The following is a 23218-nucleotide window of genomic DNA, read 5'->3' on the forward strand; positions in this document are numbered from 1 at the left end:
TGGCATCCTGTAAAACGAATGCTCCAAATCTGTCCTTGCTTTAGTCAGTGAACAAATCTGTGTGCTTTCCTTCAATATTGTTTTATTATAAGTGCCTTTGAAGTTGATTTTGACATATAGCTAAGTTAGATTAGCCTTCACCAATGTTTCAATGTCCTAGGCAGTCCTTGAGCCCACCCTGGGCTTAGAATTCAATAAGAATGTTACCTATTCAGTAACATTCAGAATTACCTCTAGTATTGTAAGAGAGATAGTGAAAGAAATCAGGCATTACAATTTACTTGAATAGAGCTAGAAATCTCTGGGCTAGTCTACATAGTAAATACTTAGAACAGTAGCCGAGTCACTCCCATACACAGGAATTTACAATGGCCTAGGAAGAAGGAAGGTTGTGGTTTTAGGAGGAACTGGAGTATTGTATTATTCATGAAAGGATTAGTAGTACGGAACTCCCCTGGTGCATGTTTTTCACTAGGCCCAGAGGAATAGCATAATTAGGTATTTACTAAGGGAACCCTGGTGGTGGGTTTAACAATAGACTAGCACTGCATCAAACCTTTCACCTGGCTCCTGAGAATAGCTGACTTTACATAGGACTGATCTTATCCCAATTGTAAACACTGCCTGGTTCCTGCCAGTCTTTTTGTATGCATTTTTTTGTTTTGTGTCAGATAACTTTAATGTACCTTGGATGACCTTAATGTGTCATTTAACTTCTTTGTTTTCTGTAATATATAAGTCTTATGCTTACTTTGACAAATTACATTCAGATACAATACTCCCCTGTGTTCTCATCTGTTTGTCACTTTTCGCCAACTCCCCACCCACCTGTACCGGGATCCTGATTCTCCCTCAGATGGAGGGGCCGCCTGAGGCCATTCTGCAGTGTCCTCTGTACAAAGGACAGAGTAACATGGGTGCTGTCTATTCACAGAGTGGTGACATAGAGTGAGATCAAGCATGCCAGGTGCTGCAGCCTAATGTGTGATCTAATATGTGAACCTCCTGCCTCAGCCTCCCCCGTGCTGGGATCACAGGTGTGTGCGAACGTGCCTGGCTAGTACTAACTTCATAAGATCTCATGCACTGGTTCAGGCTGAATATCTCCCTCTCATTACCATCTTGCTGATGCTTGGGAGTTAAAGGCTGCCTGTGTACCACTTCTAGGCAGTGGGTGGTTTGGATGCAAATTAATCTTTGCATTGCATGTACTTGAATAAGACTTGAAGAAGAGAAGTCCTAAAACCCACTTGCTGTCCACTGTTTCTTCTGGAGGCAATCATGGCCACACAAATGGCAATGATTCTAGAATCTTCTGATCCTAGAAAACTTCTGTCACATTCTGGAACTCAACTCTAAGGAGTGGCATCTTGGCTCCTGCTTCTCTCTTCTAGTGTTAGAAGCACCCAACTCACTTGACAAATTTTTTTTTTCACCTAAAGTACCTAGGGTGATTTCTACACATTTCCTACTCTGACTAAGACTCCTAGTCGCAGGATCCAGCACATGAGCAGGGGAGATAATAGCACTGGCCATCAGATGTTATACCACACAGTGATAAATTAGTCTACACTGCCACTCTGTGAGAGATAGGACCCATGTTTCTCTCCCCGCCATATGGAGATAAGAGCTGAGTCTCAGAAGAGATAGGTACATTATCCAGTAAGTTTCGTTGGTAAAAGATAGAGATATCTCTTCCATTTTCCTTTGATGGTAGGAATTCCCCACAGCAAAAAGCAACCAAGTACAAGAAGCACGCAAGGACTGGCACAGAATTATTTTAAGCTTGATTTACTACCACGTGTGTACAAGAGAGTGTGTGTGTATGTATGCATGCAAGCGTGGTATAGTGTGCTGTGCCTATATGTGGTGCATATGCATGAGCACGAGTGTACACCATTCTCTGCCTGCATGTCTTGAGGCAGGGCCCCTCATTGAAGTAGAAGCTCACTGATTTAGCTAAGCTGGTTGGCTAGTGAGCTCCTGGGACCTACCTGTCTCTGCTGCCCCCACCCCAGTTCCACCCCAATGCAGGGGGTACAGGTACATGCAGCCATGCCCAGTTTATACATAGACACTGGGGAGTTGAACTTGGGTCCTCACACTTATAGCTTATGTCTTGCCACCAAGCCAGCTGCCCAACCTATATTTCCTAATTTCTATTTGCTTCATCTTATTTATATCAGTGTTTGCCAGCATATGTGCAAGTGAGCTACATGCATGCCTGGTGCCCACGGAGGTCAGAAAGGGAGTCAGATCCTATGGGAACTGGAGTTATGGGCGTTGTGAGCCACCTAGTAAGTGTAAACCCAGGTCCTCTCCAAGAGCAAGCGTTGTTCTCCCTCCTGCCCTGCTCTTTAAGCAGCATACCTTCTAAAACTATGCAATTACACTGTCACACCCAAGGGTGATCTAACACATACAGGACCTTCCCTTTTTGTTATTGTTTTATTAGCTTTTGGTTAGTATAACCAAGAATAGGTTTTGTTGTGACATCTTCATATGTGTAAGTGACTATACTTTGATTAGATTTCCCCCTCAGCCTTCCCCATCTCCCCTCTGTCTCTCTTCCCATCCCTCTCCATCCCCTAAATATCTCTTTTCTCTGCTTTCATGTCACATATACCCCATCATCCTTTTCTGTCCTTCCCCCCATATCTTCTAGGTCCTTCCTCACTCTCATATGCTGCTCATGTGCTACACACACACACACACACACACACACGTAGACACACAGACAGACACACACAGACATAGACAGACACACACAGAGAGACACACACAGAGACAAACACAGGCACATGCATAGACACACGCAGACAGAGACAAACCCACAGACATACATACACACAGACAAACACAGAGACACATACACACAAACATATGTAGACAGACAAATACACATACAGAAACATACAGACACATACAGAGAGAGACACAGAGACAAACACACAGACACACACAGAAACATACACACAGACAGACACAGACAGACACATACACATAATAGAAACATACAGACACACACAGAAACAAACACACAGACAGACATACACACAGACAGACACAGATACACACACATGTGTGTGTATGTATATGCGCGTGTGCACTATAATTCTGCATGAGAGAAAACATGTAATATCTATTTTCTGAGTTTGTTCTATTTCACTTAACATGATGATCTCTGGTTCTGTTCATTTTCTCACTAATGACATGATTTCATTTTTCTTTCACACATGGACCACAGTCTCTTTACCCATTCCTCTGCTGACAGACGTGGCGGCGGGCTCCACTTCAGTTACTGTGGCAATGCAGGAACAACGTAGCTATCTATGTAGGTATCTCTGTGGTATGCTCACGTAGGAACCTTCCAGTATGCTCAGCAATATGGGCTCGCGTTGCCGAGGCTGTGACCCTGGATCTGACAGGACAGATGTCTAGGCCCTCTTTTTTAGGACTGTGCTTCTTACTGATTCCTTACAGGACTACTTGAAGCTCAGTCCTACTATCTAACTGACCGTTGATCCTCTTCCCAGGCAACCATTTGGCCAAATGAAGGTTACCCCAAAGACTTGGGAAGACCAAAATTCATTTCTTAGCTTCTCCCTAATGGCTGTTTACCAAAGATCTCCCCACCCTCTGCCAACAGGTCTCTACATTAAAAATCGTCTTTTTCAAACTAGTTAATACAAATCATGTTACTACAGTGTTCAGAAACCAAGCAAGAAAACACTAAGTAAGCAAAGACTGGCTTAGAGCATTTCAAAGGTGGTCAGACTGAATTCTTTCTCTTGGTATCCAACAGTCCTCCACTTCATAGCAAGAATCTAGCCACAAGGGAAGCAGTCTAGAGTTCTGAGAAGACACAGGGTCCCCATTCTCCAGTCGCAGCATCAGTCCTAAGAAAACATCCCAGCATCTCAAATCTTCACCACTGACATCAGAGCACGAGGATGCCAGCATGGCCTGGCCAGCCTTGGCCTTGGTTTTATTCGATTGAGATCTAAGTGACAGACAACTGCCAATCTATAAGGTCCCTCTTGCTAATATTTTACTTCCACCCATGCATCGAAGCAGGAAACATGGAAAGACACAAGAAAAAAAGTATGCAAGACTAAGATGAGGAAAGAGAAGAGGAGAGAGGAGAGCCTGGTGGGCCAGCAGAGCCGTGTAACCCCCGTCCTATCAATCATGAGAAACAGAGTGAATCATATCACAATGCAATGGACTCCACTCACCTGGGGGAAGAGGGAGTACGTGGAATTGTCAATGGTGAACGAGTATAAGAACTCCCCATCATACCACAGGCTCTTCCCCATGGGGGAGTTCATCTTAGTCATAGCAAAGAGATGGGCAGGGTCGCAGCAGTCTTCCATTTGTCTCCTAGGAGAGAAAGAGACGAGAACGGCAGGTTAAGTGAGCAGCCGGGTCACTCATTTGTCATCCGCACAGGAATGTGCAGCCTCGCCCCGGTGCCAGCTCGTTCTGCAGACTCCACAGCGCAGATCACTCTGAGTCACTCCTACTCCCAGTCACTGAGCCGCAGAACTGTAGTATTTCACTTAAAAAATATTTCAGGAAAACATTCCAGCTCTCAGGTGTGTCTGAAATATGTTCAGAGGCAAAACATATGCAATGACCCTTGGAGATGCATGGATTAGTCCAGCCATCCGGGGTCCTGGAAAGAATTGAGCTGGCTCTGAAGGGCAACTAGGCATTTGTGGCAGCAGAAGCATACCTGTGACTGGGCTGTAACTATAGAGTGGTTAAAAACAGTGTGGACCGATGCTACAGGCGTGTGAAACAGAGTGGTGTGTTGGAAACTAAGAGCTTGGTTACAGAGCGTTCCTCAGCAGCCCCTCTGAACAGAAGCAGGCGTGAAAGGAATATTATGGTCTAAGACAATGGTGAGGCCAACTGCCTTCAGCACTCCTTTGACGTAAGACTGTGGAAACTGACAGTTGAACACTCTGACTTCTGCCTCCGCTGTTCACCCTCCATGTTTGAAATACCGCCCTCGCTCAGGATTACCTGCCCCAAATGTTCTACCCTGTAGTCTCCTGTTGGTTCCTCAAGTACTGGCCTTGTTACTGCTCTATGGGTAAACCCATCAGGCGCTGAGCTTTAATGAGGAAATGAGCTGGCACTTGGAAAGACAAACTGCAGACAAGATGGCACACCTCAATTGTACCAGGAGGCACCTACTAAAGCGCACTTCTGGTGTAACCGTGAGTTACCAGAGGAGAGTAACTAACATCTCATTAGACACGCTAGGTTATCTTAGTTGCCCCCCCCCTTCACACTAGTTTCAATGGGAAGAGGTCAGGGGATAAAAGTCTCCCCCACCCAGGACCCCCCACATCAAAGATTTTAACGTCATATTTTACAATTATACCAGCATTGCATTTATCATAGACTGTTCTTCCCTTTCCTGTCCCATCCACCACCACCACCATCATTGATGCCATCATCATCATCATCATCATCGAGACAGGCTCTCTTTGTGTATACCAGTCTGGTCTTAAAGTCATCACTCTTCTAACTCCTGAATGCTTAGAACTATTGGCTATCATGCTCAGCTCACGAGTTATCCCTATATTTTGTCAAAAGAGCACCCTAGGCACTATATCCCATCCACATGTGCTACATGATAAAAGACAAGCTCTTAATACAGAGAGAAGCTCCACCTGCGTGAATGGAAACTTTGGGGAGAATGAACTGAGTTTGGGTTTCTGCCATAGGTCTGATGATATCTCACTTTCTTTTGTTCTTAGAGCAATGAAAATTATTGTAAGTGTCATTAAGCTCCATTTACATCTACAAAAATGCACCACCTGTGGTTTAAAGACATGCCTGAGCCACAGGAAGAACACACATGCAGACCTGTGGGTCCATGTCTAGGTTGTTTCCTCTCTGCCAATTGCTCAGAGCCATACCAACCCACTTCCCCTTTCTCTATCTCTTTTGCACAAATGGGCCCGATGCCTGCCAGACAGCACACACCTTCTGGACAGGGCTTCCGCTTAGCTCCCACCATACCACAGAGCTAGGCAGCCTGACGAATCTCTCCCCACAGTCTGTCTCAGCTCACATAACGAGATGGGGCTTGCTCTCAAGTCTTTCGGCTTTCACCAGACCCTTGCATCCAGACTGAAGCTCTCACCCTGGACGCCACTAAATCCTAACTCAGTATAAAGAAGCACAAAGGAAAACCTTGCCACCGTTGAGTGGCAGCACTGCCTTCTGCCTGGCATGTGACAGCTTACAAATCACGTTCATGTGCGTTTCCTCTCTGAATTATAAAAAGCAAAAACAAAACCCAAAACAAAAACAACCACACGGGGGAAAAAAAAATCCAGTCACAGTTTTATGAAGTCACAATGAAACAGGTGTTTAAGCCAATAGTTACACAAGTTTGATAGGCTAATGAATGACTTCTTATACCTTTACTAGGAGAAAGCAGAATTAGACAAAAAAAAAAAAAAAAAGCAGGTGTTCCTTGAGGACAAATGTTTCCAGAACTGCTACATTGCTAGCAAATTTGCAATCTTGTTGCTCTCTTCAGTGCAGTTTTCTATGTGCCTCTCCAACATTTTCTCTCTCTCCACAAGTCCTCCACCTGTCCTGCTGACCTATGGAGGTGCTAAGGGACCACAATGAGAAGATGCCCATGCACATGCTTCATGCTGGAGGGGCCTAAACCAGCTCGCCACCTTTAGAGACCACAGCAACAACTTCGAGAGCAGCAATAGAACCACAGACACTCTGTACTTCCAGTACTGGGTGGCTGAGGCAGAAGAATAAGAAGTTTACAGTCACCATGGGCTACACAAGAATAAAAACAAAGCAGAGCAGGAATGTCACCATAGAGTGTGTAATAAAGGGTTTGCTTTATTTTTAATTCTTAGGTGATACTGTGGTAGGCTCTTGAGATGTAAAAGTAGATTCAAAAAACAAGAAAGCAAGACCTGCCTTTAGAAAATATAAGAAAGGGGCAAACAAGCTTAAGCTACAATCACAGATTAACCAATGAAACCACAGCAAGCTTCGGGGCTCTGTACAGCAAAGGAACAAACAAGAAAATGGAAAAGCAACTTACAGAGAGAGAGACAGACAGACAGACAGACAGACAGACAGACAGACAGACAGAGACAGAGAGACAGGGAGCACCAAGCATGTGTCTAGTAAGTTAATGCAAGTTTTATAAGGAATTCTTCCAGCTTAATAGTAGGAAAACCAATAATGTGATAGCCAGGGCCCTAACAGGTACTTGTCCTCAAAAGATACAGAGATGGAAAACAAGGCCAGGATGGTTCCAGGGTAAGCATGCCTGCTGTGTAGGCCTTATAACATGAGCTTGATACCTGGGACCCATGAGAGAGAGAGAGAGAGAGAGAGAGAGAGAGACAGAGACAGAGACAGAGACAGAGACAGAGACAGAGACAAAGAGAGCCTCATGTGTCTTGGTTTTCCATCTCTCTCTCCCACACACAATTACTTTTTTTCAAAGTTAAAAACAGCAGGCAGCAGTCGCACGGAAAGGGGCTTAGCTTCCTTCACCGTCAGGGAAGTGTGTGGCGAAGCCCCGGAGAACCCTAACCCACACCTGTACTGATAGCCATCTCCAACGAGCAAACGGCAAGAAACATCTGGGGAAGATCAGGGGCCCCAGGCACTGCTGATACAAATACCGAGTTTTGTAGGCAGTGTGGAAGAGAATACAGAGGCTCCAAAAGAAACCGAAAAATGAAATTCTCACGTAACCCAGCTGTCTTCACCCTGGATATGCACCCAAGAGAGATAAAATCACCGCCTCATAAAGGAGCCTGTGTTCACCCTGCGTGGCTCACAACGGCGACTGTAGGACGACCATCTAGATGCCATTAACAGATGGACGAACAGAAAACGGAATGCAATTCCCCCTTAACAAGAGGGCCCCACCATTTGTCACTTGAGCAGACCTCGAGGGTATTAGGTTAAGTGAGATAAACCGGGCACAGGGGCACAAGGAGAGTATGATGTCATTTGCATGTGGACTCAAAAAAAAAAAAAAAAAAAAAAAAACCCATTAAAAAATTGGACACAGAGCTAAACAAAGAATCCTCAACTGAGTTCCAGGACAGCCAGGGCTATACAGAGAAACCCTGTCTCATAAATCAATAAATCTTTTTAAAAAAAAAAAAAAAAAAAAGACAAAGGCAACAGCATAAAAGATGAAACCCTGACTGTCTATCATGAGAGCAGGGGCGGGAAGGAAGTGGAGGGGAGTGGGGATGGATAGCTCAAGAGTCAGAAAACTGCCAAGGAAGCCATCAACCAAATGAGGTACAGGATGCCCAAGATCAACAGTTTGGAGGACTAGAGATAACAAAATTAAAATGCCAGACAGATTTATTGTTAGGTACATTTTAGCTGCTCTTATCACAAATGAAAGTAATTATCAGATGACCAACTCTTAATCTGCTTCCCTGCGGTGAACAATGAGCACTTTATCCCCTGCGTATCCCATAAACCTCAAACACAAAATAAATGTATTTTTAAAGTGGAGACGGCCAACCAACAAGCTAAGTTACTACTTGTGTCTGCAGAGAGACATAGCCAGAGGCTCAGTGAACATCCGTGGTTGCTAAGAAAGAGTAGAGCTTTGAGTTATGTCCAGCGTTCTGGGAGTGACCTCTGCTCTAAGCTCTGGCCTAGGAGAAACTGGCAGGATGAGGGAGCAGCCAGGACATTTTAGCCAGGAATGCTGCCACAGATTTATGAGGTAAGAGGATGCAGTTCTATTTGCCAGAATACATGGTACCGGTACTAGGACTGTAGCTCACGAGCTGAATGGAGTATGCATCTCTGTCCAACCTTCCACAGCTTTCGAGGGGAGACAACCATCAGCTTTTGGAATTTTTGGCAGATTTCTTTCCCTCTCCTTTTCTCATGCTTCCTACTGAGAGTGAATGATACTTACGTGTGTGTGTGTGTGTGTGTGTGTGTGTGTGTGTGTGTGTGTGTGTGATAGTAAAAATCACACGGTTAAAAAAAAAAAAAAAGGCAGAAGGGAGCCTCAGGCAGAGCTTGGCTCAGCCACTGAAGTGCTTGCTTGCTAACTCCAGAACCTGAACACAATCTGTAAAAGATTTATTAAAAACCCAGGCATGGTGGTACACACCTGTAGTCCAGTGCTGGGAAGAAAGAGAGGTGGCCCTCTCTTTCCCCGGGGCCACTGGCTAGCCAACCTAGTCTAATTAGTGAGCTCCAGGCCAATGAGAGATCTTATGTCTAAGAACAAGGCAGATGGTACAGAGGAACGACACCCGGAGTTGTCTTATGGCCTGTTGGCGTATGTACGCACACACATAAATACACATAGGACAGAAGAAAATCCAGTTTATTCAGATTTCCATTTTCAGCGTGTTTGAATCCCAGTCTCTGACGTGCTCCCATCTAAGACACTGCAGTCAGACCATGGAGTGAAAATGTGCTCAGCCCAAGAGGCGCTGAGGAGGAGGAAGAGGAGGTCGCTCGGGTCTCAGGCCTCCTAGTGGGAGCTGGGGCAGGGGGGGTTACAGGCCTTGAAGCCATTACCTATGACAGAGCTCTTCAGCTGTGGGTCATGGCCTCACATGTGTTCCTGTAACTGAGTGTGGGACTGCAGAACCGGTAGCAAGGGTTAAAGGTTCATAGAACACGCAGCAGGTGAGTTTAAAATCAAACGTCCAGAGCATCCAAAGTATTTCTGGGAATTGTCGCTTATGTTATAGGTAACCTGGCAATTCTCAACTGGACAGGATCTAGAATTGCCCAAGAGACAAGCCTCCTGAGGTACTAGCTAGATGAGGTCGGCCTCCAGAAACGCTTGTGAGGGATTTGCTAACCCTGCTGAGGTTCCTGAGGGGGGAAAATCCACCCTGTGAGAGAGCAGCACTGTTGGCTGCATATGAGCCTCACAGGCACAAGAGGAAGGACACTGGGTCTCACCAATCACCACTCTCTGCTTCCTGACTGTGGAGGTAATGTGGCCAGTTCCCTCAGTTCTTGCCGCCAGGATCTTCCCCACCAGGAAGGGCGGTGTGCCCTCCAAGTGTGAGACAGAAGATCTTTTCCCGTATGTCGCTTTTGTCAGGACCTTTTGTCACAGTAACCGGAGAGGTAACAAGACGCGCAGTTTCATTGCTATCTGGGGTTGTGAACATACAACACGCTCGTTTGTGCACTTCACATGCCCAGTGACAATGGACACAGCCTGAAATAGCTCAGCACAGACAGTTGTGTGTTATGACCTGCAGTGATTTCACATGAAAGTTATCATCAGATCTCGTACAAACAACATGGCTGGAGTAAAGGCTCTTAGTATCTTCCCACCATCATCACTGAACATCAAATTAGTTTATCTTCGCTCTATATTAGATGAGTGCATTCATCCAATTAGTAAGCAATTTTGCTTTCATCTTTGATGAGTGGTAAATTATATGTGTATCAAAGAAGTGTTTTAAACAGTTTCTCTATGATTTGTTATTAGTATCTATACCTATTAGTTGTTACTGGTAAATGTTTAATTTGTATACTTCCTTTATATACCTATATACTCAGGGTCACATAAAAGTTTCTCAGGTAAATAAAGGTCACCAGTGGGTAGAGTTTAAGAACAACTGGTCTACAAGCAGCTAGTATCTGTTTGTGCCAGTAAACTAGGGGGGTTGCGGAGGTCTGAGATTTTGAAAACACTCAACAAACAAGGGTGATAAAAAGGACCACTCCATTATGAGTACCCAGCCTCAGAAAACCTTTCTGAGACTCTTTCAGAAGCCAGTCTGAACAGGTTAGTCCCTGAACCTGAAAGGGGCTGGCCAAGTGCCATTCCCATGACTGGCACTCTAAACCCTTTTCAAGTTCCAGCTGAATTGAAACAGGAGTGACTGAGGATTCTGTCGTGTTCTCAGTGTTTGACCAGAATCTACCATTACATTCAGCTTTAGACTCGGCTTTGGGAAAGCTGAATAACCAAGAAAAATGAGCATTTATATCTATGACACTTCTGGCATCCCTAGACACGTATGCATGTGCCAAACAACCATGCGATCACACGCCATCGCTTATCTAAGCAGATCCTCTGTGTGGCAGCCCAGGCAGGGAACATTGTGCCTGCATACTGTCTGAAACTGAAATGCAATTTGAGTTTCTGAAAAGGGGTCAGGGGGGAAATAGAATGAAAATCCCCTCATGTCCTCATGTGCTCTTATACTTCCCAACTCCCGTCAGCCTGGAGACACACAATGCACAGCTAATACTCCAGGAAGAAGACGATACAGTCATAAATCTATGATGAAGGCTACCAATGTTGCATACAAAAGTATGAAGAAGTACTAATGATGTCAGCACATAAATTTGACAGGAACATAGAATATTATGAAAGCCAATGCTTGGAAGATAATATGAGGAAAAATAACAGAATATCTGTTTATCATCGAGCAAACAATTTTTTAAAGATATATTTATTTTGTATATGAGTACACTGTAGCTGTCTTCTGACACACCAGAAGAGGGCACTGGATCCTATTACAGATGGTTGCTGGGAATTGAACTCAGAGCCTCTGGAGGAGCAGTCAGTGCTATTAACTGTAGAGCCATCTCTCCAGTTCATAACCACAATTTTTGATATAGCAATATATAGAAGATAAAGGGGTTGAGGTGGTATATTACTAATGTACTGGCATTTAAGACATTTAAACAAACTAACCATCAAGAATGATCTCCTAGGGACTAGAGAGATGCCTCAGCAGTTAAGAGCACTTGTTGTTCATCCAAAGGACCTAGGTTCGATTCCCAGCACCCACACGGGGCAGCTCACAACCATCTGTAACCAATTCTAGGGGATCCAGTGCCCTCTTCTGACCTCTGTGGGCACCAGGCATGCATGTAGTACATAGGCATACATGCAGGGAACACACCCATACAAATAAAATAGAAATAACTTTTTAAAACTTTGAAAAATAACAATATCCATTTTCAGCTATTTATTTTAATTTTAAAGATAGTTGGTCAAGGGTCAAGTGGGGAAAACTCTTTAGGTGGGAACTCTTCATATTCTGTCACGACAAAGTTATGGGTTAGATATAAAATTTGCACCCAAAATTTCCATGAGGAATAAGACTTCTAAGAAGAATATCAGTAAGAAACTGTTTCTGATGCAGTCACGATGGAAAATCTCTCAGATTCCCTTTATCTTTATTCCTTTATTCCCTCCCTGCTTTGTCACTCCACAGTACTGAGCTCTGCCTGAGGCTGTCTTCTTACGAGATGGTCTTGATCACTGTCTATTTTCCTCTACTAGTAATGTGTCTTATTACTGGAATCACATGCCTGACAGCCATCAACTTGAGGGAGGAAGGGTTTGTTTGGGCTCATGGTTTAAGGGATACAGTCTGCCACAGCTGGGAAGGATGGCAACAGAGGCTGTGCAGCATCTTCTCTCATTTCCACAGTGGGAAAATGGCAGACAGTGGGTCTGAGCTATGAAATCTCAAGGTCCGTCTCAGGGAAGTACATCCCCCAGCAAGTCACCTCCTGAAGCTTCTATAACCTCCCAGTTGTGCAAACAGTTGAAAAACCAAGTATTCAAACATATGAGCCTACAGGGAATGTTCCTCATGCCAGCCACAACAGGCTCCAGGGTACAAAGCACAAAGCTCCAGGAAGGGAAAGACTTCTCTTATTCGTAGCTGGTTGTTCCGCTCCTGAAAAGCTGCTTCAGCCATTGAAAGGGGTGTTAAATATGATTGGGAGAGAGAGAGAGAAAGAGAGAGAGAGAGAGAGAGAGAGAGAGAGAGAGAGAGAGAGAGAGAGAGAGAGAGAGAGAGAGAAGAAGAAGAAGAAGAAGAAGAAGAAGAGGAGGAGGAGGAGGAGACAGTCTCTGTCTCTCTATGCAAATTTTGTTCTTACCAATCAAAACTCAAGTTTAAGAACTCTATTCCTTACCATTTTCACCTATAGAAACCAAATATCAAAGCAAACAAAAATAATTCCTGTAGACTGACAAACATTGTCAGCAATAGAAGATGAGAGTTTCTGAGACCTTGAGATCTACTGAACACCAAACTCAAGTTCCTTTCTCTGTTGCTGAGCTGCAGTGCAGTGAGAACTCCTGCCCTAGGGCCCACAGCCAGGGGCCCCAGGACACAGCTGCCCTTGGGCACACAGACACACAGCCAGGGGCCCCAGGACACAGCTGCCCTTGGGCACACAGACACACAGCCAGGGGCCCCAGGAACAAGCCACCAGCTGATAAATTCATTTTCTTTCACCATAAGTGTCAAGCTTTCAAATTTGACTTTTAAAACATTTGATAGGGATTTAAATACAATTCCATCTTCCTAAAGTTCTTCCTTAACTGACAATATTTGACTCTGGTCAGTTATTGGTTTTAATATTTAACTTTTGGCCAAAGTGTATATCGAAGGCACTTCTTCCAGATGGTTATCAGTAGACTTTGCTATAAACTACCCTGGGCTAAGTTCCTGAACTTCCTTTGTGACTACTTTATGATGGCTCCTTGGGTAATGTCACATTGGTGAAGGTGACCAAAGTCCCAACAGCAGAGGGTGGCTCTGAGATTGAGATCCTAGCCAGAGAGTGCTCAGCCCTTCATATGGTCTCAGTAAGTATTCACTCTACTGTCCTTGGTTGCTGAGACACTGTCCTTCTGCCCTGCCAGCCCCACACAACCCTAGTTCAAAGCTGTTTCCTCTGCATAAACATTCCCACACACGTTTCTATCTTATAAAGATTAGTCTTATTTTTGATCATGTATATATGTCTATGTGTGGCTAAGTGCGCAGGAATGATGTAACCCTGAAGGCCAGAAAAGGGAGTTAGAACCCCTGGGTCTCAAGTTACAGGAGGTTGGGAGCCACCTAGCATGGATGCTGGGAACTGAACACGTTTTCTGCAAGAGCAGCTACCACTAAGCACCTCTCCTGCCCCAACATAACCCTACTTAAACGATGAAGAGGGTTTACTCTATTGTGTACATAAGCTAAAAAGGACTCTGCATTTGTGGAGTCTGGTGCTGTACAGTGAAGTTAGAGAAGCTTTTTAGTCCCCCTCTGGATGGTACATTTCATAGCAGTTACAGAAGGTAGCACTGGGGCCATCATGAAGTTATATTTTCCCTTGATTGAGTGAAATCTTTGTCTTAATTTCAAAGCAAGCTTTAAAATGGGAGTCAGGACTGGGGAGTAGAAGCTCAGTGGTAGAGCTCCTGCTTGGCACCTGTGAGATCTAGGCTTGGCCCAGAGCATCCCAAGCAGTAACGATAACCATAAGATCTAAAAATAAATTTTAAAAGACGGAGTCACTATTGAGTATGGCAACTGTAACAGTCTGAATGTGAAATGTCCCACACGCGCTCATATGTTAATACCTGATTCTCCAGCTGATGTGGTATTTGAGAAGGTTCTCAATACTTTAGAAGGGGACACCTAGCTGGAGGAGAGACGATAGTAAAAGTAGCAGAAGCTGTGCTGAAGAATGAGGACTTCAGTCCTGTCTTGGTCCCTGTGCTCACTGGTCTGTGTAGCTAGGGAGATTGCAATGTCAGGCTCTGAGAATGAATGCCCACAGCTGGTCCTTGGCAGGAGACCAGAAGCACTGAGCAAAGTCCTCAGTCAAAATGTCTCAGCCAAGCCCCCAGTACTGTTCCCACCAGGACTTCCATCTTTGCCCTAAATATATTTTAAATTTTATATACAGGTGAGAGGAGAGGGTGTGCCAAGGCACACACAGAGGACCATCTGTGGGGTCTGGTTCTCTCTTTCACTGTGTGGTTTGTATTGAACAAACTCAAGGTGTGACGCTCACCTACAAGGCCATCACCTGCTGAGCCATTTCCCCCAAAGCATCTAAGAGATGTAAAATACACTCTGGAGGTCTGGAGAGATTGCTCATCAGTTAAGATCATGGGTGCTCTTCTGGTCTCCATGAAAACTGCACAAACATGGTTCACAGACTTACACAAAGCAAAAACACTTAGACACATGCAATAAAAATGAATAAATCTGAAAAAGAAAATTAATTCAAGTATATTAAAATGAAATATATCCTCAGTGTAGGTAGAAATCGGAATCTTCCTTAACGTTCCATAAAAAACTGTCAGGTAGTGTGGAGAAGAAATGCTTTCATTACACTATTGCCTAAAATAATGTTTCCTACAGATATAATAGGAAGTCTTTCAGGGATTAAACTTTAGATAATTTTCCAGAACTGCAAACAAAGAGCAAAACAGCTCTTACCCTCCACTGAAGAGAGCCTGTGGCCTCGCATTCCACAGCCTTCGTTTCTTCCCAGTCGAGATGAGTGTACGGTACAGAAAGATGAGTGTGTAATTTGCATTTCTCAACAATGGGCAAAGCAAATGGGAAAAGCGGTTGGAGCCTGCATATGCCAAAGACCATCTAATTTTCCTAATACATATTTATTTTGTAAATCATCTAGTAAATATAACTGATTCCTTCAGAATTGCCCACTTGCTTTCTAAGGAGATGTAAGCCGGCGGGCTGTTTTGCAGGGCACATTCACTTATTCAACCGATAAATACGCACTTAGCATCTTCCTCTATACGCTCAGGGCTGAAGGGGAGAGGGATGGCGAGCTCAGGGGCTACCCACACGCCATAGTCTTTTCGGTTCTAGGGGAAGAAGCCAACCCAGATGAAACAAACATTTGCATGCTCTAGGTTGACAGGATGTGATCTTCAGCTGGAGCATTTCGGTTTGTACTCACTAGGTGAGCGGCCTTCAAGTAAAGACCACAAAGAGGCAAAGAAACACATCCGGGTAAGCAGAGGAGGCGAAACTCCTGTTCCTCTTGTCCTGGCATCCGGGCCCAGCCCAGGAATGGAACTGGCGTAAGATAGGCTAATAGATTAAAACCATCCAATTTTATTTAATGCAAGTGTTATTTGATGCAGGATCCCCCCTAAGGAAAAGAATGTCAGGAAGTGGTAAAACATGTAGGCTCGGGCTGGTGAGATGGCTCAGTAGGTAAGAGCACCCGACTCTTCTTCCGAAGGTCCAGAGTTCAAATCTCTTCTGGAGTGTCTGAAGACAGCTACAGTGTACTTAAATATAATAAATAAATAAATCTTAAAAAAAAAAAAAAAGCCGGGCGGGCGTGGTGGCGCACGCCTTTAATCCCAGCACTCGGGAGGCAGAGGCAGGCGGATTTCTGAGTTTGAGGCCAGCCTGGTCTACAGAGAGAGTTCCAGGACAGCCAGGGCTATACAGAGAAACCCTGTCTCGAAAAACCAAAAAAAAAAAAAAAATCACGTAGGCTCTTAGATGAAGTGAGACAAAGAAAAGAGGCATTGTGGGGAATAACTACACGAGAGCCTGAGTTCTTAGGGGGTGTTGTAGAGTAGTCCCATCAAAGCAGGTGCCAGATGCCACTCTTCTGGCCTGAGAAGGCCATCCCACACACCGGAGGCTCCATCTCAGAAAAAGGAGAGGGGTGACAACACCTCTGCTCCCTTCTGTTTCGCCTGTGCCTCTCTTTAAGAGCATTCTTAATTAAGTATACAATGTTCATTGTGCATGTAAACATGCCCCATCTTCTACCTTCCCCCCAGTCACGCACCCTCGGCATCACCTACCCTTCCTTCAGCCATGCCCCTAGCATCACCTACCCTTCCTTCAGCCACGCCCCCTCACTACTATACATTTTCACTTTTGCTCTCATCGCATACATTATCTAATGTATTTATAGAAAACCTGTGAAAACTTATAACGTTTGTCTTTCTGAAACTGGCTTACATTTATGTGCTATGACTATCTCCAGTTGTATCTATTTCACAATCAATGATGCAATTCTCATCTTCCTCATTCACACACACACACACACAAGAAAATCCCATTATGTGTCTAATCCGCTTCTCTGACCCAGGCTCCTAGGTTGCTTCTCTGACTCACCTACTAAGCATGTACGTGTGGTGTTTCAGGAAAGTCCGGTGGAGTATGCCAGCAATGGACTGACGTGAGCTTCTCTGAGTGATAGATCTATTTTTAGTTTAAGTTGTTTGTTAGTTTAAAAAACAAAAACAAAAACAAAAATGAGACAGCATTTCACCAAATAACTCTGGCTGACCTGGAACTTGCTACGTAGACCTGGTTAGACTCGAACTCGGTGTGATTTGCCTGCTTCTGCATCCCAAGTCCTGGAATTACAGACGGGTGCCACCTCTCCTGACTGTTATTTTAGTTCTATGGACATTTCCATTACTACCTCTGCTGTGACTGGACTAATTTAGGTTTCTACCATCAGTTAACTGGGGGGTTCCTTTCTCCCCTAAACCCTGTTCAGCATCTGTTAATGACTGCCATGCTAACTGGACAGTGTCGTTTTAAGTTCTTTGGCACCTAGTGAGGTTGAACATTTTTTCGTGCACTTATTGGCCATTCCTGCTTCATCTTGAGTTGTAGCGGCAGTGTTTTTAGGGCACTGCTACCTTGCACTATCCAAAGGTGGTACAGGCAGAGCCAACAGCAAGTCAGGAGACCTTGCACAATGTAGGTCATCTGAAGGAATCGTGACAATAAAGATGCTGTGCGTGTTTCTTTATGATTCAGTCCTTTTTCCCCCCCCAGGAATATTTTCTTTCATGATTGGGTTTACAGGTGCAGAATCCATGGTTATGGAAGAATACTGTATCAAATATAATAACTGTGGTCACACACCACACACACACACACACACACACACACACACAGACACCTTTGTTCTTATCGCACCTAGAAAGAAGCTCATGAGAAATAATGTCTGTGAAAGATGCACAGAAATTGGTAAAGGGCAAAGGAAGAACAGAAGCTAATGAAGAGAAACACGCAAATTCCAAATTATTCTGATTTTTCTTATATCTTCTTCCTCTTCCTCCTCCTTTCCTTCCTCCTCCTTTCCTTCCTCCTCCTCTTCTTCCTCTTCCTCTTCTTCATCCTCCTCCTCTTCCTCCTCCTCCTCCTCTTCTTCCTCCTCATCCTCTTCTTCCCTTCCTCTTTCTCTTCCGCTTCTTTGTGAGACAGGGTTTCTCTGTGTACACCAGGCTGGCCTCAAACTCAGAGATCCGCCTGCCTCTGCCTCCTGAGGGCTGGGATTAAAGGCGTGCGCCGCCGCCACCACCACTGCCCTATCCTGATTTTCCTAAACTAGGAGACTGAAGCACCAAGCTGGAAGGAGTCAGGGTTCGTGGTTTGCCTCCCTGGATTGCAGGCCCACAAAAGCAGACCAACTCCACACCCACTCAATGCTGGAGCTCACTGAGAAATTTTCAGAGTGTAATTGTCTTCTTCATGATTCACGGCACATACTTCTGGCATTTCTGTGAGAAAGACTCAAAATTCTTTTTCTGAGAACAATTTTGGCTTTGCGCTATGACCCATTTTCACAAGCAAGAATTCTGTGTAAACACAAGTCAGGGATTCTCAATTTTCCTTACAGAATATTAACGGTGCCACCTGCTTGTCTAAAACATATGGGTCTCTCTTTACTCAGCACAGACTAGCAGCATCTCAGCTTGTCAACAACATTTAATTGACTGTCACCCAGTCTTCATTAAATATGCAATTAAAGGAACATGTGTTTAAGAGAGAAAAAGAGATGCCTTAGCTGGATTTCCTCCCGGGAGGCCGACTTCATACTCTTCAAACGGCTAGTTGAATCACAAGTGAGAACAGGCATCCGCAACATGCGAACGCGGCTATTTTAAAGCATCCACCCTATAAATCCATAGCTGTGACTAGAACTGCCTTCGCATCAAGTGGGGCAGCCCAGCTCATGCCCATCACTCTGGGCTCATCTTACCCGACCATTGCCACTGACTGGTTCATGGTATCCGCACTTCATTTGGAATTGTTTGTGAATATCATCACTGAGGCCCTCACCACAGGAAAGTGCAGAGGTATTTGAGTTGACAGCAGAAACTAAGGAGAGGTGTGGCCTTAGAAGCACAAACAAAAGGAGAGATGGTTTATTTTTAAACTGAAGGCTTTTTAAACTGAAGGCTTTGAGAATATAAAAGATATTTCCACCGTAGATGGAATGAATTATTTGATGAAAAGTGAATTAAAAAAAAAAAAAACACTTGGCAAAGGGAAAAATGATAGAACAAAGGAATATTTAAATTTTGTCAATGAGATAATCAAACCCTGAAAAGTATCCACCAGATAAAGCTGGTATGATATATTTATGCTGAGACAACAGCAGCAGAGTCTAACAAAGGAGAGTATGAAAGTTTACATCCACAGCTAAGTAAAACCACGGGTGTCAAATGCCTATAAGCCCGACAGTTTTAATCATTTTCTCCTTTATTTAATGGAAGTGAATCAGTAAAAATATTATTTACTTACTTATTTAATGGCGTGCTGGGAAGCCCTCCGCCAGTGAGCGACATCCTCAGGCCTACGTTATCCAAAAAATCCACAAGAGCATCTGGTTCAAGCATCACTAATGAGAATGTATCCCATATACTCAAGGACCGGCAGTCGAGGGCACAGCACAGGAGCCTGTGCTAGGGAGTCCCTCCCAGGTTTGGCGGATGTAACAAGAGAAGGCGTTCACTTGCTTCGTGGTCCTTCAGTGGAATGGCCTACTTTGGAAATTGCTTAATAAGCTACAAGTAAGTTTTGTAAGTATGTGTAAATGTTTATGTGTGTGAGGCTACACACATATGTGCAGAAGCACGAGCACATGTATGCATGTAGGGGCCAGAGGTCAACCTTGTGTGTTCTTCCTCAGATTCTCTCCTGGGGCTCCAGCAAGCCCCAGAGACCCACTTGTCCTGACTTCGTTAGCACTTGGGTTGTGTCCATTTTTACAGGGATTCTGAGACTTGAACTCAGGGTCCCATACTTGCATGGCAAGTGCTTTTCTATATCACCCAACCCCTCAGGAGTCTATTCTTTAAATATTCACTTAGGGTTTGGAGATGGTTTAGAAGAAATAGGTTAAAAAGTACAAGGTTTAGCCCCACCTGGGGATCCATCCCACATGCAGACACCAAACCCAGACACAATGAGAGAAGAGGCCCTTGGTCCTGTGAAGGCTCGATGCCCCAGTGTAGGGGAATGCCAGGGCAGGAAGACGGGAGTGGGTGGAGGGGAGAACACCCTCATAGAAGCAGGGTAAGGGGGGGATGGGATAGGGAGTTTGCAGAGGGGAAACTGCGAAAGGGGATAGCATTTGAAATGTAAATTTAAAAAATTTTCTAATTTAAAAAAGAAAAAAGAAAAACAAGTACAAGGTTTAGCTCCTCCTGGTCTGTGCAGAGTTGAGACAATTTGTACAATTAGAGCCTATGTGGAAGTAAGAGATTCTTAGAGTTAAGCAGGCACACTGTTGAAAGCCTTCAGCAAGCAGCAGTAGAATTATGCTTTTATTAACTCACCTTTTAAGGTTATAATGATAGGCTCTTTTTTAAAAGCTCTGTTTGTTTTACCTTATGTGTATGCTTCGCCTGCATGTATTTATGTGCACCAAACCTGGATCCTCTGCAGGAGCATCAGTTGCTCTTAACCACTGAGCCAAGCTCCCCATCCCCAGGAAAGACTCTCTTGAAATGAGAATTTATCTCTTAGCATTTATCAGAGTCAGCAGCCACACCATAACTGATGTCTCCACACTTAGATGTAGGGGTATATATATCCATGCATTTCATAGAATAAAACTTTTAAAGTGGATTGGATGAATCAAAGATTATATTCCATTGGGGTGTCACCTGTTTCAAGGAGCTGTTGTGTCTTGTTTGTTTGCTCTTTCCTCTTTTGCTTTTAGTCAAGTGAAGTGTGTTCAGAGTTCAAGTGAATACAAGGCAACAAACCAAGCTCCCCTTTCCGAGTCCCCAGTCTGGTGTCTCTACAGAAAGGCAAAGGTAATATATATATATATATATATATCTCACACAAAGAATGCACGTTGGCTTACTACAAAAGAACATAAAGATAGCATGTTCTATTCGTTTCTTTTCTTTGGGTCGAGATAAAAAAATACCCTGACCAAAGCAAGTTAAAGAAGAAAACGTTTATATTGTCTCACAGCGCCAGGGTCCGGTTTGTCATGGTAGGGAACCAAAAGTAGCAGGCTACAGTGCATCCCCACTCAGGACAAAGGGAGATGGGTGCTGGGCTCAGCTCTCTTGCTCCATGCTCTCACAGCCCAGAGACACTGTGGGGGCCACCCACAGAGGCGTTCCACTTTAATTAACCCTGTGAAGATGGTTCTCCACAGACACACCCAGCTGCCTGTTTCCTGGATAGTTCTAGGTATCACCAAGACCACAACTGAGAGTGAATACCACACAGATTATTTGAGGGTAGCATAAATTTTCCTCCTGGAGAAAGAAGACAGGAGCAGAGCAGATTTGGAACTTTTGCTCCGTAGTCTGGATGAGAACGAAATTCTAGAACATTTAGAAATAATTTTCTCTGAAGATCTTGAAGACATTCACTGTTTCCTGAATTCTAGTGTCCCTACTGAGAAATCTGATTCCATTCCATGTGTGATCATTTGCGATGATTTTTCTCCTATGTACCCAGTATCACACCTTTAGCAGCGAAACGGCCCTTCCTTCCTACTGAGAAGTTCTATTTTCATAGCTCCTATCCTCCAGGGATGCAGGATGTTTTCTTTAGGAAGATGATAACGCAACCCTTTGCTGTGTATGCTTCTATTTCCTGCATTGTCTGTTTCCTGTGTTGTTTTCCCCCCCATGGTAGTTTGACCTGTCATTCATGTTAGAGGTTTTCTAGAAGTATTTCCTGACTCCCAATTGTCCATTTACGTTTCAGAGACACTAAACACAGGACACAGCTCTTTAGACTTTAACTGGTGACTGGTGCCGCTGGTCCTCATCAAAAGGTGACTCAGTTGGATCCGAGCTTTTCTTGGGGAGCCTCATGGGTCAGTAGGTTTAAGCTCGAATCTGGCATTCTGGGAGAGAAGAGGAAAGATCTCCCTATTTGATGCTCAGCCTCTCATCCAACTATTGCCCTGCTCTCCCCTAACATCCCAAGCAACCATTCTGAGCTTCTTCTTCAGCCTTTCCATAGGTAGGCAAGGCCACGTCCTCAGTCTGTGGGAGGGAAAACCTAGCCTGCAGCTAGCCAATTCTCCTGGTTTTAGCACTTCAGCCCCACACTTCCACAGTCCTTAAAGAATTCTGTAATGGGGGCTGAACATCTTCCTCGACTGCTCCACACCACAGGCACTCAAATGTTGGACTTCTTCATTGTCCCAGTCAAACACCACTGGACCTTGTCCCCTAGAATTTTGTTTCTATCTCTCATCTGCTATTTATTGTCTCTGCCTCCACTATCTTTTCTTCCTTCAAGTTTAAGCCTGTTTATATTCTGTTCTCGTTTTATTAGCTTTTTCTGAGAGCTCAGAAAACCAAAAGCAAGATGGATTATCCATTTCAACTTTTAACATCTTTCTTTTAACTTCCTCAACTTGGAAATTTCTGTTTTTTTCTGATTTTAAAGTGTGTATGTAAAAAAAATTACTGAAAGACTACCATGATAAAATTGACACTTGTCCCCTTAAAAGAATGGAAATGATATACCAGGGCATGTGGGGTTTGTCATTTTCATCTTGTAAGTTTCTACATATTTGTCATGGTGTTAGGGATCGGACACATAGCCCAATGCAAGCAGGTCCTCTACCTTAGCCACACAGACATTTCTGTATCTTTTTGGTGTCTCAAATCCATAGAACTTTCTCACTTTGCAGACTTTTAATTTTTAGACACCATTAAAATGAAGGGGTAATTGTTGGTTGTTAGAGAAAACTCTATGAAAAAGAAATTAAAAGTTAAAAAATATTACAAGATAAAAAATGCTTTAATGTTCGTTCTCCCTGGATCTAGTTTTCAGGCTCTCTTCAAGCTTCACACAGACTCGCTGCACTTGATCCGATCCTTAGCTCTAGGTTGTAACAAAAAGCAACATCAAGTAGGAGAGGTTGCTTTGCCTTATTCTGTGGGAGTATAGCCCACTACAACAGGGAAGGCACGGTGGCCAGCGTGTGAGGGCCGCTGGTGGCCTTACAGTTCTGTCTGGAGCAGAGGAAGGATGGATGCAGATACTCAGAGAGCCACTTCTTCTTCTTCTTCTTCTTCTTCTTCTTCTTCTTCTTCTTCTTCTTCTTCTTCTTCTTCTTCTTCTTCTTCTTCTTCTTCTTCTTCTTC

General features: G+C 44.1%; 1 protein-coding gene across 3 annotated transcripts in view; it reads right to left on the bottom strand.

Moving 5' to 3' along the window:
* The window catches only part of St8sia1 (ST8 alpha-N-acetyl-neuraminide alpha-2,8-sialyltransferase 1), a 116721-nt gene that overhangs the window by 65008 nt on the left and 28495 nt on the right, over positions 1-23218 (bottom strand). For all 3 annotated transcript variants that reach the window (XM_029535083.1, XM_021190775.2, XM_021190776.2), the window contains exon 2: positions 4239-4383. In XM_029535083.1, the coding sequence (XP_029390943.1) occupies positions 4239-4383 (145 nt within the window). The remainder of the gene's footprint in view (positions 1-4238; positions 4384-23218) is intronic.

This window comes from Mus pahari, chromosome 2 (assembly GCF_900095145.1).
Source record: "Mus pahari chromosome 2, PAHARI_EIJ_v1.1, whole genome shotgun sequence".
Taxonomy (NCBI): Eukaryota; Metazoa; Chordata; class Mammalia; order Rodentia; family Muridae; genus Mus; species Mus pahari.